Source organism: Varroa destructor, unplaced genomic scaffold, assembly GCF_002443255.2.
Source record: "Varroa destructor unplaced genomic scaffold, Vdes_3.0 BEIS01000006.1, whole genome shotgun sequence".
Taxonomy (NCBI): domain Eukaryota; kingdom Metazoa; phylum Arthropoda; class Arachnida; order Mesostigmata; family Varroidae; genus Varroa; species Varroa destructor.
In genome coordinates this window covers 21312412-21329684 of record NW_019211459.1, presented here as the reverse complement: position 1 = coordinate 21329684, position 17273 = coordinate 21312412, and the positions used below count along the sequence as shown (strand labels likewise).

Sequence of the window (17273 nt, the reverse complement as noted above, 5' to 3'; positions counted from 1 at the left end):
TGCATAATGGTTTGACAACGATGCATAATGGTGGACAAGTTTATTTTAAAAAAGTCAAAAGAAATACATGCACATATACATATTAGACGAAACCAATATATGTTGTAATTGTTTTTAGTTTTTTTTCTGGGAAAGGTTACTTTGAAATGCTACCGGTTGGGAGGTAAGTGAATACATTTTTCTTCATGTATATTATGGAAGTTTTCTACATTGAAAATTAATTGTTTCTTGTAAAACATCGGTTAGACGTTTCGTGCGAATCAACGTTAAATAGAGAGTAGTAGTTTCGCGTTTTCGTTTTTATCGATTCAGTGAATCGATACAAAGATTGCATTTATAACCAGATCACGCCGAAGGCAAATTGTATGTTATTGTGCTAACAGAATTCGGCAAGAGCGCAGTGCCAGCGGCTTCATTTCGACAGATGACGACTAACCTTTTTTTTTTTTTATTCACATCTTCGGTGTGTAGTTTCTGGTAAAAAAAAGAGTCTTCTTAGACAGAATGCAAACCATTGCTTAAATAAAGGCAAACTATTAGTAAAGCTTAGCAATATTTGAAAAATCATGGGGTGTGGTGATGAAGCTTAACGCTGACAGGATGACAGACCGCTCCTGTTCAGCGTCAAGTAGGCAGAGATGCTCGTCCGAGTATGGTCTAGTGATGTTGGAGAAAAACACATTGCAGTGGCCAAGGCTTTTCAGAAAAAAATCATCTGTCGCTTAGCTAGTTCACCCTATTACGTCGTTAAACCGTGGTGTTAGGTACTGCATTTCATGTGTATGGAAAATACCTAATGTGACAATTAAGATCAGGAGTTTGACAAGGTCACATACCTAGTCAAGACGTCGAAAAGAACATTCGAGAACCAAGAAAGAAGAAATGTCAAAATGCAAAATCGGACACCGAGGAACTGAATGGTATCATATATATTCTAGTGTAGATTTATGGGCAAAAAATAATGGAGGTAAAATAAATCGTAGAAAAAATATCGTATCACACTGTTTGCAAAGAAATTTGTTTTTCTTAATAATGCGAATTTGGACCCCTCACGCATGTTGCGCTGGCCTGAGCTTATTGTGACTATCCAGAACATTTCACCATTTTTTCGAAACGAAGTTGTTTCGCCAATCATATTGACATATCGTAAGTTATTGTTAATACGCACTAGATAATTGCTTGTGAATTTGCGCTTGAAGTACGGTGACATGGCAAACCTAACTATGGAAAAAAAAACGATGTCATCGCCTTGAATGGGAGTTTGCGAACTCTGCTTGCTGATTTTTGTACATCAAACAATAATCATAGGTATGGGTGGCTTTGTAAGCTTCTGCATAGACTCAATGAGATAAAAAAAAATTATATTCTCGATAATTGTTACCTCAATCGACAATTATGTCCTAAGTGGATTTTTCACAATTAGTTAACAAGCGATGCCTCCTAACAAAATCGATAGTTTTCTTTCAAAGATTCTTTTGTGTGACCTTATTGGGTGTCTAAAACGTACGTCATGCCATCTAACATAATAATTTCCTGTTTTTTCGCTATACAGACAAAGGAGCCAGCGCTCCTCGACGACATCGTGCTTTTAGCAACTTCGCTCGTTCGCTCGTGACCTAGACAATTTTTGTCTACGTAGGCAAATATCAAAACGTTTATTGAATTTAGGCGCGAGTGGAGGAAGAAGAGGTAATCGCAATCAGAAATGATCCATTCGGTCACTGACTGGCTTTTGTTATAAATCTATATTTGTACCAAAATTGGCTGATCACCGCAATATACAAATTCCAGTCGGCGCTGCGGGGGCTTCGCTCCAGTCAACGAGTTCACTTTCAGTTATTTATACAAAGCTTAGAGGATTTAGTGGGCAACCTTTACAGTAATTTTTACAAATCTCAGACCGCGACAAACATATGGTTCAGCCATTTGTGAATCAGATTAAGACGCTTTTGCTTTACGTCCGCAAATTTACTTTATTTAGAGTCATTCGTTGCAGGTTTGTCCCTTCTAGCGTTGTAAGCTAGTATCCGCTGATTCAGAGGATTTGCAGATGATTTTTGCCATTCTTTGCGGATCATTTGTCGTAGCTGGGATAACCGAAGATTTGGATTTTCGGCCTGAGGTAAACAAACATGTAAAAAAAAATAGCATTACCACCAGCATGATTTTTCTTGGTCACCGTTTTTCATAAATAACGCCGATTATTACTCATCTATGTGTGTGTATAATATTAAAAAAAAATTAAATAAAAAACGCGTTTTCTTTTTTTAGTTATTGTTTTTGCGACGAATAAATGACATCTGCTTGAAATTCATAATATGTACGCTTTATCCTAGCGAGCAACAGAACGTAAGTTCTGAATCAACTATTGATTTTACAGGCTTCAAAGCGTGTCATAAAATATCTAAATTAGCCGTCTGTTGTTTTCTTAAAAAGAGTATTCGACTAGTCAATCGCATTTTACCGTGTGATGGATTACGTCTCACCCACCTTAACCACAGGCAAGCGTGCAGATTCAAATGCCTGCCAAGCAACTTTGAGCCTTCGTTCAGGATGACGGTCGAAATCGGCCTCGCCGCTCGTGTTCAGCTTCGACATAAGTTTAATGGCATCATCCAGGGTATGCGCTCCTTCGCCAGTGCCAGCCATCTGGAAGTCGCAGCCACGCATGCAAAGATGAAAAAGTCAAATCATTGGAAAAATAGTTTGCTTGCATATTTGCTAAAGATAGCTAGAAGGTATCTAGGACGTTGAGGAATGTAATAAGAATTTACAATGAGCAGAGGATACAGGAAGCCCAGCTTCAGATGTATATTCAGAGTGTGATGATTAGCATAAGATCAAACTTAACTAGAACCAAGCGGTAAGTGGACTCAGAGTACGTTCAACGTTTTCAGTCTAAGCTGTAGTTCTAGTTTTAACTTATTTAAAGTTAAGAATTATTAATTATAAGAACATCATATAGGACATCATAGCTCCGATGCTACTAACCTTATTGAGATTTTCAACAAGCCCAAGATCCTCCTGAACAACGCGGTTGTCTTTTTGCGTAGCGGCGTTTGCTGTGGCTATATTGGCTAAATTCTTTTCGATTTGGCTTCGCGTCATCTAATACAAGTGAACGTAGTGTTATAAAATATATAAAGGGAATATTGAGTTCATATGGAGGTAGCATACGTTATAATAATAGAAGGTTAAATAAAAGGTAAAATCTCTTGGCTTAACAAATATCATGAATCTGACACTGCCTATTCATGACAGTTCCCTAAGTAATTTGAAGTACTGCACATAGCTTAATTAACAGCTCCCCTCCACCGGCTTCCTAGAGTTAAGATCTACCTTGTTACTAGTGGACTTTTTATCCGCGGACTCTTTTCCCTTCATCTGCGACATTTCCTCCTGGAAACAGAAAAATAAACACTTCATGATCATCATTATACAATGCGCATTGAAATTTGATTACACTTTACACATTTTTCAGCCATTGCAGGAGGACTAAACTGGTGAAGAATGCACGTAATTTTCTTTTTGTCTATTTTTTTTTTACTAGTAGTCCCTTTTTGTACTAAGCTCTCCACTTGCATATGACAATTTAAGTCGTGTGTCTATTCCAGCCCAATGTAAACCGGCGCTGTCCGGCTTCGTTTCCAGGAACGAAAGCATGAAAGTCGCAGGACTAATTAACATTACGTTGTGACGACCATATTTAGTAAACAAACCTGAAGCAATTTTTCGCGTTCCTTTTTACGCTCACGTTCCTCAGCTTCCTTACGTTCTTTTTCTTCTTTTCGAGCCTGTTTTTTCGCCAGCTGGAAAAGATTGAAATCAAAGAATGGTTGAATTAGTTACGATGTTTGCTTAGCTGTTTGTTTAGATAGCAAACGGTCCTGATCAGTCAATGGGGAGATCTACGAAATAGTCGATCCTTTTGTAACGAAACGAGTATGTCTGTTCTGCACGGTGTATCAATCTAGGTGTTAACCTGTTTGTCGTCGTCGCGCCAATATTCATCATCCTTAGCTTTTTGCATTCGCTCCTTTTCAGCCTGTTTCAAGGCGTCTTTCCGAGCCCGGGCATCGACCGCCTTCTGGTTCGTCTGCAGTTTCTTCGGCATGGTGCCTGCAAGAAGAAACACGTCAAATATTGTACATATTTAAATAAGCTAAGCAGACGACGAAAAACGCTTTTTTTCTCTTTATATCAATTAAAACGTCATAAATGTACAAAACGTGCAGCTCATTATCAGTGTCGCCCAAATATCGCCTCTGATGGGTCTTATTCGTAAAGATCCATTGTGAACTCAAGAAACCGCCCTTCGACAGAAGTACCCTATAAGTCCTCATGTGAGGCACATAAGCCTCTTTATTAACGTCTTTAATTGTCCTAAAAGCTTAAAGAAATCCCAGCATCATTGGATATTGCTACACAATAGTTGGAGAATGGAACTATTCACGATCAATGGAACGATGAGTATTCATACCCGTACTTAATAAGCGATACGCCTTCATGCGTATTGTAACCGTAGCTTGTACAACAGTTGGTCTTGACCCAGGTATTTACAGCCTTTGTTGAGCACTACCAAACGTTTAATGTAGTTCCTTGCGAATTAGAAAATTGCGAAGGGAAGATCCTTATAAACCAAATCACCTTACGACTCGAAAGACGTATGAGTTTAATCGATATACTAATGACTTTTTTTTTGCATTAACTCAGTACATGTACGTGCAGATTAAAAATTAAGCGTTTGTGTCTCAAACGAATCATTATCGCTACTTTAGTATTAAGACTGTCTTTAACAAAGCAATTTAGACATACGTACGACACACGCTAGTCAGATTTGCTTTTTCTATTAATTAAACGATGCGCCATGATACAACATTATTGGTTATTTCGACATCGAAGGGTATTTTTAAAGAAAACGGTTTCTGTGGTTAGCTCTGACACCAACTGCATGCAATCCTTCCGACAGAGTCCCATAAAAATGTTCGCTTAATCACCCTACACCTGCCAGTAGTTCCTCATCTATAAAATCTATCTAGCTGAATCGACTGGTCATCTTCTTTGACTAAGCGAACAAATCGAAATCAATGTCTGTGTTCGATTCGGTTAGAAGAGCTTTTTCCATGAGTTTGACAAAGTATGTTTATTAAATACTGTAGGTCGTGGGGAGCCTTCGAATGATCAGTTCAAATAAATATACAACACATGCTCACCGATATGTGTTGTGCAAGTATTTGACTTTCACAGTTACACCTAATCAAAATGAAACTTAACACAGAAAGAAAAGCAACCGAGGAGACCTTTCGTACCTCCACAGTTGCTGATCACTGCACTAGCCCAAGCGATCCGTCTGTTAACGTTACTTCTCGGATATTGCAGAAACTCGACAATAGCAAAGGTCATACAATACAAGAGAGAATATTTTACGGGAGAAACGCGTTGATGTTGAAGCAGTAATAAAGGAATCGGCTTGATGAGTAGATCATTTACTCTCTCCTAATCGAATTATGTTGGATGAGGGAAAGTAGAAATTGTTCAAATTAGGCTAACCCCTAATCGAGTTGTCGAAACTACTGGGGCAGATCTTTTTAAGATGATTTATGTTTTCATCTGGGATTTTTTCTGCTGTCATCTGCTCGGACCTCTGCGAAATCTGGAGCGTTGCTATCCCTTGATTTTATATAGTTCCTGATATAAAGCTATATCTAAGAAGGAAACTGTAAAGAGATATAGGCTAAGAATATCGGTCATTGGCCGTGTTAATTATCTTGAATTAAACTGCGAATAAGACAAATGCTTTGGTTTTAGCTTGCCCGTGGTGACTTTTTAGACGCATAGAATTGTATTGCAAGGACCTATACACCGTTGATACTGGACGCATTTTCAGTACTCGCAGCACTAGACATCGATTTCCTAATCAGTAGTGATCTACCAAGTTGATTATAAATTACAATCGCCATGAGCAGGAGACAAATCGTTATTGATAACTGAGTTAATCAAACGTCATCTTCGAACGGAGTCGTATGAATAATGTCGCATCTCTAAAAAGTCTGCCTGCATTTCTTTTATCTGTTCTACATAGGTAACGGCTAGATTTTTTTTTTGTTTTAATGAGGAAAGAATTTTTAGGTCTATTTTTAGTTTTTAAAATGAGTTCGTAATAGCTGGATTAGTAATTGTGCTTAGAAAAGCACGGTTGTAGCCTAGGATTGTTAGCTTTTTCTACTGCTGCTGAACTCTTCGATACGATCAGAGCTTGGCGATGTCCATTCCTAGCGTTCTATCATAATCCGTTACAGCGTATATGACTCGAATGATAATTTGCATCGTTTAATTACGTTAGGTTCTCCGGGCTTAATTGGACTTATAATTCCTTATAAGTATGTATATATGTTTGTTTCGATCTCATGCAGCTCTCATAGATTTTTTTCTATGCGTAGCTCATATAAAAATCTTCGACTTAAGTAGCTGGTTCGTATTCACTTTTAGTCCTTCTCACAAGATTTAAGGCCTGTGCCAGTGATGCAGGTTATTATTTTATATTAAAATTGACGTTAGTTTTAGTTGAGGAGTTCTGTTGGTTAAAATTCTAGACCAAGCTAGCTTTAAACCTAATTGTTAAAAACATCTGCACTAGTAATGAGTTAAAGGTATTTGCAACACAATGGACAGCTGATCGCATCGTGTAGTGGGGTGCCTTAGAATACTAAATAGAAGTAGAAAAATAGGAAAAAGAAAAAAAGTATATTTACAGGGTGGTGCGTTCGGGAAAGATCGGGGGGAAGTTTGACGGGCTGTTTGTCGTAGCGGGCGTATGGCGGTTCGCTCGTTTCACCTAGTACCGGTTCAAAGGCAACTTTTGTTTTTAATAGAAAGTAATAAACCTCTTATCGCGAACAGTATCAGTGCGTCGTTTCAAAATTTAACCGAAAATCAACTGTTGTCCGACATACTCGCGCTGAATGAATCTCTGCCAGGATTAACAACTTTTAATTTCGTTCGTTAGTTAGATCGACGTTCCATGCTCTTGCCAGTTTTCATGCGGTTTCTTAAAACACTAAAGAAGATTTAAGGAGCCCGAACATCCATAAAAATTGCTCAAAAAACATATTTGGGCTTTCACTACAGAACTTAATGGCCGTTTCATACCGATTGCCAATTCGGTCGATGAAATAAGCTCCAACAGTTACTCATGTTGAGACTGTTTGACAGAGCGACTTTTTCCGCCTTTTGAATTTTTTACCCATATGGAGTCCTTTGTACCTTCGAGCTTTTGCACGTTTGAGACTTCTAGTCTGCTGTTATCCCAAAATTTGAGTCTACTGAAATTTTTCTTATATCGCAGATTGACTAGTTTACGTATACCAACATCGCTTAACGGACGGTTGGTGTTATTAAAAAAATTATTTGTGAATTGAAGAAAGACTATTTTGAACATGATTAATTAGTGATTTAGGCCCTAAGGCTATTGTTGCAGTAAGGAAAAAAGTAAGTAAAAACAAATATAACAGTCAAGATTGAGAATTCTATTGCGTACAATTTTTTTAAATATCTGCTTTTATTCAGATACAGTCTTGAAACTAAAATCTAATCTTGTATTTGGTGTTATGCAGGCAGACATTTGGTGTAATCTTAAAACCTTGCAGAATAATAAAAGCGATCGGGTTTATAACATGGAAATAAATTTTGTTATAAGTGTGTTTTTTGAAGGATAATCAATATTTCTACCATATATAACAGTATTTAAGAAGTGAACTTGCTCCAGCTCAACATAAGTGCTCTATCTGGAGTTAATCTTGCCGACTACGTATTATTATTACCAACATTATTATTACCTGTCCTTGAAAAATTGGCGTTTTTATTTTCATAGATATCTGTCTTAGCCAAACGTAAGCATCAAATCTTTACTTATATGTTTTCGCCCCTTTGCCATTAACTTGATTCCACCGATCTAGCTGGCTTATTTCTGATCGGAATTCCGTGTCAGTGCCTATTATTATAGTAAAAAAAACATTGTTACACAGTTAACTCCATTGTTCAGTATTGCGACATTCTAAGGTTTATTTAACAAAATTACCGAGAAAAAAACTGCTCTATGTTTCGCAGTTTGAGAGGAGTGAATTTTATGTAGAAACGGGCTGATGTCAGACGGTCTCAGAGATTATCATGTCTGAGTTCGCCGCTTATTGTTAACTGTTCGTCTTCTAGACACTTGATGATCACTATTGCTTCGCGCTCTACTTGAAACGATGCGGATAACCTGAAACAGAGATAAAATTTGGGCCAATAATATGTTGTGATTTGTTATATAACTGGGGTCGTCAAGCAAGGTTACTGGACCTGTCTTCCGATTTGGCCTGAATCACAGCTTTTCGCCTCCCATGATGCTTAAGGTCATCGCAGAATTAATAAGTATTGACCAAATGTTAACCAGTCGCGAACTTTCCGGCCGATTGGTGAGTAATTGGCATTGCTTCTTATCGTCAGTGACCCTAAGCCATACGACGACGTAAGCCAATAGATGCAGGATATCCACGAGTGAAATCGTGCAGCGCGTGCCCGTGGGATGTATAGCTGGAAGCGAATGATATGGCAACACTGTAGAGAGAGCTTTCACGTACAAAAACAGTAGCGTAGTGCCATTATCTGTACACTGGTTCTTGCTGGGTCCTGCACCCAAGACTATGCGCCTAGATGCGGGACTGGTCTTGATTGGTGCTGTTAGTAAGTTTGTCGCTGCCAGGCTCTGAGATTATTTGATAGTGGCCGTTTCATGTACACGTAATAAATAAAACCAGGACTAATATGCCTATATCGGATAAAATGGTGGAGGATATCCAAGTTCAGGCTTGTCTCAGGTTTGTTTGAGACTGCCTGAGCCATATCGGTGGCATTAATTGATAAAAAAAAAAGGGTGCGAGACAGTTTGAAGACTTCTCAATTAAAGCCCGATGTTAATTCGCGGAAACATTTTACCATTTTGATCGGGAATCTTAGTAAGCGAATCATGTGCGACGAACAAAATCCGATTCATCAACTTTTTCTCTTGAACAGTTCGATGTTCCCAAAAATTTAGACAACGATAAGCATGCAAACATACCTTGCCATTATCAGAAAGCAAAGGAAATACATGGTTTGAAAAAGAAACGCAGAAATTTGCTTATAGCTCCATCCAAACTGTATCAAGCGACCGTTATTCGGTGACGCCTCACATCAACCAAACAGACAGCTATTTCACAAAAATTGAACCCTAAAAACTGTACTCGAACCGAATTTATGCCAATCTCTTAGCAGACGACTGTCGTGAATCCGCCAGCGCCACTTAACGAAATTGACTAGTCGACATTTTTGGATAGATTACGATCGTCTCCATTACGAGGGTTGCTACAGCACGCGGTGGGTTTCGAGGGGGAGAAGGCCCCTTTCCCATCACATGCAACATCGAAGCTATTGTGTGGTCAAATAAGAAAGCTTTGCTACCGTTGGGCAGCGATGCTGAAAACGATTTTTTGGGGCTCCATTTGATCCATCCTGATTGGATGCTCCATCTTCGGTTTGCTACGATCGTCGTGGGAATAGCCACTATGAGGGTGGCTATCTGCTTTCTGTTGGAACAAAGGCAATGCTAGGAAAGCGCATTTTGCCTAGAACACTGCCGAGATTAGCCATTGAGTTTAATTCTTCGGATGTAGTATCTGGGAACGAACATTGTTGACGCGGCTCGTAAGATGAGGCATACACAAACGGATACATACGGGGAACATACATTTTGCATGCTTATTTTTGGGTCGAACTGAACGTATAAAGGTATGGGCACGAACGCTATCAGTAGTTGTCAGAGCAAAAAAAAAAGAAAAATACAATTAGTCGCTGACAGCTCTGAGTAACCAAGATTGGTCGTATTCGACAATTAGTAGTAAATGTCAGTTTACCAAGCAGTTATATTAACTGACTATGAATCTATCCATTTGTGTAACGGTTGGCGTTTAAAAACGTAACTTACCGAAAGAAGAGAAGCGAAAGAAGAGATTTCTGCGCGATCGCGATGAGCATGTTCGACATTGGGAGTCAAATATGAATGTTCTACTGTTTCTGCTCGTTTCCGCATTCAGAAACAGTAACCGAGGTCCGTCAAAAAGGCAGCTGTCGTCACGTTAAAGATACTATTTTTTTTAACTAGTTACAATGTTAACTATAAAGACGTGAATATTTACTTACGGAAACGTTCCGCGTTTTCGAAAAAAACAGTAATTTTACAGATACTTTTAAAAAACATATTACAAAAGTTCTCCCTGGCGCTGCTTTCGGTCACCTATATGCGAAGGCTGCACGTGTATTTTCTAACTCTTTTTAGCCCCGGCGTTGTTTGGCACTATCTTGTATACGTCGTGTAAACGTCATAAGCCTTCAGAGCCGTTTCCACGAATTCAATAACATTGTAGTCCTGAGACTCCTGTTGCGCTATGCATATCGTAATTTGCTTAGCGCTTTATTCCATCTGCTGGTGTTATGCTTATGCAGCGTTCTAAGTGAGGAGAGGTATTGATTCGCATACCTCGCCGGTAACGGCTTTTCGCCGTATTGCTGATGTCGTCGGCCGTCCTATTATTCTTTCGAGGCTACCGAGAATTAGGGTTTATTTTGCAACACTATTATGGCCTGAACAAAGTTTTCGCAAGGTTTTAAGATAATCTAGCGGGGTCACTATTAAATGCGTTAATAGATCGGTCTTAATCGACTCTCAAAACCTACGATCTCGATCACCATATATGTTACTAGAAAGACCGATCGTAGTACTGTATTCATTAGCGTTAATTGAAAAAGCAAGGGCGTATCACGTGACTGAGGACGGGGCTGTAGAAAAGGGACTTCTATTTAGTGGAAAGGTTAAGAGTGTACTTAATTGATTGTTCTCTGTTACGATGGAAAAATCGTGGATATGGGCACATAAGCTAAGAAAGTTTGTGCTTATAAGTTAATCAAAGCTAACAATGCAAGCTTCCCTGAAAAGGTAAACGGCCAAGAGGCCTAATGCCTCGATTTGAGCCTAAAAGGTTATGGTCATAAAACCAACTTATTGTTAGTCAATATTTTTGTTCCCTTTAATCCACACACCCATCACCTTTAATATCGTTAGCAGATCATAAGCGACTAATAAAGTTACTAATGTATGTGCTTGTATTTCTACCGTTAGACCACAGCTAATCTTCACTGAACTTTTTTGCATGCTATTTATTCTTAAAGCATTAACCTTTTTATTCCTATTTGTATTTCGTCTTTGGATTCAGGTTTTGTTTCGACTGGGAACTTATCATTATATCTTATATCATAGGTTCGCACTTTATCTTATAGGTTTCCAGCTGCTGGTCACTGCCAAAGGCGAATTTCTATAACTCACACTCCTAAGTTTCAATTCAGCAACGTCGGGACGAGGAATCGAGCGAGAGTCATTCGGACATTGAGACAAACACAAAACATGGAGCTCCATTCCCCGCTAACTTGCCCTGGTTTGCCCTTGGTCTCTACTTAGAGTAGCAGTCTTTCCCTGAAATGTAATTGAGAATTGGTCGATATTTATTCGGTTTTGCGATTCAACGGCTAAAAAGTTGCCAGTTGCGAGAAACCGGAAACTTCTTTGCCTCAGCCCGCTGATAGAGAAGCATAACAGTAGCAAAGAAAGCACTCCTATTCATGGATGAAATGTCGTTGGTATCTTTGCAAGAAGGGAGGCCAAGCATGTCAAAACGCGTCCGCCACTGCATCAGGCCATAGGTTTGCCAGTCAACCATTGAATGAGTGCTGGAAAAGAAGCAAATAGCGTGATTTGCCTTCGCTTATGGAGGGAAAGAGGGATATTCGCATGAAGTATTTCGAAGACAAAGTTCGCCGGCAATACCGTCTGCTATTCGAGGACAAAGTTGCTTTATTGCTGCTGTGGTCCTTTGGGGAAGGCGTAGAGGATAGTGAAGCGTCAATGTGCACGTTTTCTTGGTCAATTGGTCGCCGTCGTTCGCTGGTTTGATGAAATAAGGAAAAGAAAAAACATGAAAAATCGAATTTTCAATCCAATGGCATCACTGGGGACATTTCGTATCGTTATGTTGACCCTACTGCACAGGCTAAGCCGAACTGTACCGCAGGTGACTAATATACGGGTCCTATTGCGATGCTGCCCATTGGATTCTATTTGGATTATGTTAAAAATGTACACGCTTGTATTGATGCAGATACATATCATGTAAGGTAAACTACCGATCAACGAGGGTTGGATGAGTTCTGGCCTTCGATAGCCAATGTCTGATTTTAATCGATACTTGGGTGTATGGATTATAAACACATCGATGCGCCTTGAGAATAGCTTTTGCTATCGTTTACTTTCTATGATAATATATATACATATCTATATCTATATAAGAACCTCAGATGTAGGGTTAGTTGGAGACTATTCTTATAGCAATGTACGATTAGAACAATGAAGCTCTTTCTTCTCTTATGTGCAACTATATATTTACACTAGTCGTCCATTTTACGCGCCGTTGAAATGTACCTGTTCGTAGCTGCGTATATTCCGCATGTTCATTGAAGCTGCCCCGGCCGTTTCGAATATCGCTTTTACCTTGTGATTAGAGACAAAAAACAGCTAAGAAGCTAAGCTTCATACACAAAAACAAAGTTTCGTTTATATCATCAGGCTATTTTCTTAGAGTTGTCGCAACAGCGAATTAACCTACAGACAAATTTGGGCAACAGAACAACTCTAGGTACGCGTAGGGGAAGCTTGGCCTGTCAGGACATACATTTGCACAAAACACATAAGAATCGGCATGCTGCAGATACGAAAGCAATTATTTAGTCGTTTCAGCTGACACTCCACGTATCTGAAACCAAGTGGGTCTTTTTTTTCTTAATCAGTTTAGTAAAATGCTCACATTAATAACCACGAAAGCATTCTCTATAAATTTCCTTTAGTCCTGCTTTACCGCCAGCTGTTCTGAGTTTATCTCTGAAGAACTACTTGCTTAAATAAAACTTAAGCTCCAGCGATAACGTAAGCAAAATTGGTATCAGAAGGCAACTTGACATAACTCGAATGTTTATATCTAGGCATCCGCAGACATGTTCTCTCAAATTTCTTTCAAAAGAAAGTATCTACCGGCACAGCGAAAGTGTGGATCTTGCCGTTGGATATCAGATCATTAAAAACCTAATTTGGAAAAGAGATGTGTCCGTTATGAGAGCAAAAATAGTACCACATGCCAATAAGCTTGATCATACACGCAGGTTGTGCCACGTATTTACGCTGAGCGCACACACCTGACTATTTCCCTATTAATGGGGTTCAAGAAGCTCCGGAGTCAAACGTTATGAGGCAATCCGAAGTAAGAATCGGCAAAGGATCTTGTCTCGGCTTCGCGTGTATTTGTTTATCTTTTATGAGTCCTTATCGCGTTTTTATTGAATTTTTGTGTTACTCTATTCCAAGGGAGAAAACTAACACTGAAATAATTTGGAATCTCCAGCGCGTTCAACACCATGCAATTCGCGTAATGTTTGGTTTCGCTGGATAAGCGTAGCTTCAAAAATTCTCAGCACATAGTTCCTTTTGGTAACCCATTGAAGTGCTCAGCAGGAGCCAACGTTTTTAAATATTCTTGGCTAGTGGTTTGGAAAGGTACTGGCTTGCTCTAATGTTTTATTTCTGGAATTCTGGCCTTACACACTGAAAAAATCTTAATAATAGAATGCAAAATCCGTGCGTTTGAGGAGGCAGTTGCAATAGCGCGGAACAAACTTCCATTAAAAATTAGGAATTCCAAAAAACTAAGTAGTATCTTGACTATATATATATATATATATATATATACATAGTTGAGATACTACTTAATTTTTATAAAGTATAAATATATAGATGTAATATTACAACTAAGGACCACTATCCGAACATGTTTGGTTTAAGATACCTTAGATAAAGAAGTTTTAAAGGGAGTTTTTTGCCAACAAATAAATAGGTGGTGCCTTTGAAACAAACAAGGTTTGCTTGGAATAAAATAGACGCCGTTGGAAAAGTACTATTTTTCGAATTAAGAATAATGCTAAACATTTCTTACAATCTCACGTTTGAACGAATTAGACATTATTCCAAGTTAAAAATCAATGGAGATTAAAAAAAACTAGTCGTCGAGTTTCCAACTTAGGCAGTTTTGCAAACAACAGTATGTGTTTGCAAACTAGGAATTAAGGCTTCTTTTCGAAACTTTGATGTTCGAGAGATTTATATTATTAGAAAAAAAAGTTTCAGCACTACAAAATACACCTTCAGAAGTCAATCAAATTTTCTTTCATTAGTGTAACAGTCGTAATTATGAAGAATAAAAAGTGCTGTTTTCTGCAGAGGTCGTAAATAAACCAATATTTCTAATATTGCCCATCCTGTAATAGCCAACAGCGCAGAGGGGGCTAGTAATCTAAACGCGCAAGCAGCCCTTGTTTTGAAAGCAAGCGCCTTTTATCTGGAAGGCGGTACTATTCATATGTGTCCTCACGAATTCAGCACAATAAACTCGACAAATTATCCCGGGGTGGAGTCTCGGTTGTAATTTTCGTACCATGCAAAAGAGCAACTATGCACATATTTTTCAATGTATCTGTTTACGCCTCGACCTGATAGGGCTCCACCTTAAGAGCAACACTGTACAGTGAAATCTCTCACGAGCTGTCGAAGATTGCTGCTGACTCACCACCATGACCCTCTATGAAGCACAATTCAAATGTACGCACACAAAAGGCGTGTCAAAATGAATAATTCACTGGTGTCGATACCGACAATTCTGAAGCAAATACAACGATCAGCAGATCAGTCCTGGTTGCTAGGAGCAACTGGAAAGGTCTCAAACTAAAAGACAATGGTCCCTCTCTAACTGGCTGCTTATACACACATACGACAGGCTAAGTTGGCTTATAAAACGAGACCGTGCCTAGTGGTGTGAAGGATAGCATGTCGGTAGCACAGGCAGTCGTTCATTTGTTGAACTATAGACAACGACACTGAGCAGTAGCTTCCATTGGTAGCTGTTGGAAACTCAGTTAGCTCTGGCATGAGGTTAGCTTGTATGCTAATTGCAAGTCGTAAAGGGTTACTGGCCCGCTCCGCCGACCTCCTGCGGCGCTCCAGAACCCTAAGCTGTGACAAGCAAGCAATGTCTGTTGTTTCATGTGAGGCGACGAAAAGGATAAAAACGAACGACGATACTCATCTCACTTCCTGACCTTGAGCATCTTAACGACCACTCCAATGAAGTCAATAGGATAGGAAGGAACCTTGCTGCTGTGGCTTTGTATCAGTATCAAAGCTTCTTGGGCATCATCTCGACTAGCTTGCTTTCCCTTTATAAGAAATATGATTGACGTCATTTTGTTTCTTTATCGGGCCTCTTTACAAGAGATTGTAGTTCAAGATACGGTGCGCCTAATGCCATCGAAGACCCACCATTGTTCTGGCTAAATAGGACATAGTGCAGTTATTTCTGTGCCTACTAGCTTGGCAAATCCTCTGTATGATTTACCATAGGTAGCAATACGTTGTTAGGTTTTTGTCTGTAGAAGCTCTATTACAGTTTGAAGTTCCTAAAAATACTGCATAATAGGCATGCAGCACATGCAAGGAATGTTCTACGCAAAGCTTTAAAACGACTACATCTGTATCTCTTGCTTTTTATGAGATTCAAGATAAGCCGCAAGTTATATGTCTTTGATACAGTAACTGAGAACATATTAAAGCACCCGAATATATAAAGCTCTCTTCAATCGCAATGATTATTGCAGCACGAAGACCTCGGTGCTCGTCCTACAAGAATCAGCTGGCACAAGATTTCAGACTTTTATGCGCATGTTAGAACGTTATATAATTATGCGAAGCAAATATATATACAATGCATTACATGAGAGGGCAGCTGCGACGCGGTCGTAATTTTGTCCATAAATGCTTTTCTCAGGTGATTCGCGTCTGCAATTGCCTGGGCCGGTGAAACTGCCACACCAAACAGTCTCTTTATTCTAGCTAGTTGATTGCAAATAAGTATTATATTAAGTTGGCCATATAGTGTGAATTCTAGGTAGGAAATACTACCACAGTCTTTTTTTTTTTACATAAGTGTTTATGATTCTCGTCATGGAAACTTCGTAGCCGAAACTGGATGAGCTTGGTCACTCGATATGTTGTTTTAACGAGGTAGTGTCATAGGCCACTGAACGATTACTGAAAAACAAATTTTGTAACTATATGATTGTGGCCGACTACCCTCGTCCTGCTTATACGATTTGGCGAGACTGGACTTTTTTGAAGCCCTTTTTTAGAAGCAAAGTCTGGGGTTAGTTAGTTATTAGGGGGTTGTCTAACTGGGGAACTAAAAGGGTATACCTGGCATTAATTTTCAACAACCACGCCCGATTCCTGTAAAAAAAAAAAACTATCTTAAACTTGTAAAAAAGAAACTCCGAGGTGGTCGTAAAAACACAAAACAATGAGCACTACTCTCTGCAATATGATTTTGGCAACGTGCATTTGTAGCATAGAAGAATTCGTGGCACTTATCATACTTTGAAACTGATAGATCGCTAGCGGGCATCCCTAAATGTAGCACTCGTAAAGATGAGCGTTGCCTTGAGCGTCCGAACGAGGGGTCTTTGAGGGTCCTTGAGCGTGCCGAACGGCGGTCAACAGATTTCCAGATCATCTTGATCTTGCCTTATTGTGCTTGCCCGTACGGACTAATACAGCCACGGGGCCTAAAAGATTTGATGTAGTTAAAGTAAATTACGGTAGGACGAACGAACTTTAAATAAAAAAAGCTGCCGTTTGAAGGGACTATCATGGAATAGATGAAATCAAAATAGCTTCATAACCAATATCATTTGCTTAATCTTTTTTTTTCGATTTTTCTTGTTTACTCCGTTATCATTAATAGATAGAGAAAGAACCCTGGTGCTCTGGTGAAAGAAACCTATATAAGGTTGATATGGTCGATTTCGACTAAAAGAAAAAGCACTATAGAGGAAGACGGCATAGGCAATCAAAAAGTGAACTATGACCCCATTACGCTTTCTAATAACAGACAGTTTGACGTGCAAGATCCAAAGGGCTGCTATACGATAGGCAATGAAAGGATTGTCGAACGCTGAATAAGAGGCAACTTTGTGGTCCCCAATGTTTGGTCCTATTTCGTCTAAATGCTTCGCGTTCTATGGTCGACTCCGCCGTTAGGTGCTCTATCAGA

At 39.2% G+C, this 17273-nt stretch overlaps 1 protein-coding gene and 1 long non-coding RNA gene across 9 annotated transcripts; both read right to left on the bottom strand.

The window, feature by feature from the left end:
• Positions 1-6: 6 nt before the first annotated feature.
• LOC111253501 (coiled-coil domain-containing protein 124-like) lies at positions 7-8217 on the bottom strand. Of its 4 annotated transcripts, XM_086993891.1 has the most exons (8): positions 8078-8216; positions 6753-6835; positions 3983-4119; positions 3720-3809; positions 3340-3399; positions 2992-3108; positions 2491-2649; positions 7-2117 (listed from the first exon to the last, which is right to left on the bottom strand). In XM_086993891.1, exons 3-8 carry the CDS (start codon positions 4112-4114, stop codon positions 1974-1976), a joined length of 702 nt encoding a protein of 233 aa, XP_086850017.1. In that variant the 5' UTR covers positions 4115-4119; positions 6753-6835; positions 8078-8216; the 3' UTR covers positions 7-1973. The 4 variants fall into 4 exon arrangements, with proteins under 4 accessions (XP_086850017.1, XP_022668713.1, XP_022668710.1 ...); XM_022812978.2 differs by lacking the exon at positions 6753-6835 and having other exon boundaries at positions 8078-8217; XM_022812975.2 differs by lacking the exons at positions 6753-6835; positions 8078-8216 and adding an exon at positions 5310-5452.
• LOC111253504 (uncharacterized) lies at positions 7535-15466 on the bottom strand. 5 transcript variants are annotated; one of them, XR_015330763.1, is made up of 5 exons: positions 15268-15466; positions 12548-12616; positions 11897-12013; positions 11399-11545; positions 7535-8260 (listed from the first exon to the last, which is right to left on the bottom strand). It is a non-coding gene; the product is annotated as an uncharacterized LOC111253504 (long non-coding RNA). The 5 variants fall into 5 exon arrangements; XR_002674690.2 differs by lacking the exon at positions 15268-15466 and adding an exon at positions 14711-15178; XR_015330764.1 differs by lacking the exons at positions 7535-8260; positions 11399-11545 and adding an exon at positions 11552-11799.
• Between the last annotated feature and the right edge of the window lie 1807 nt (positions 15467-17273).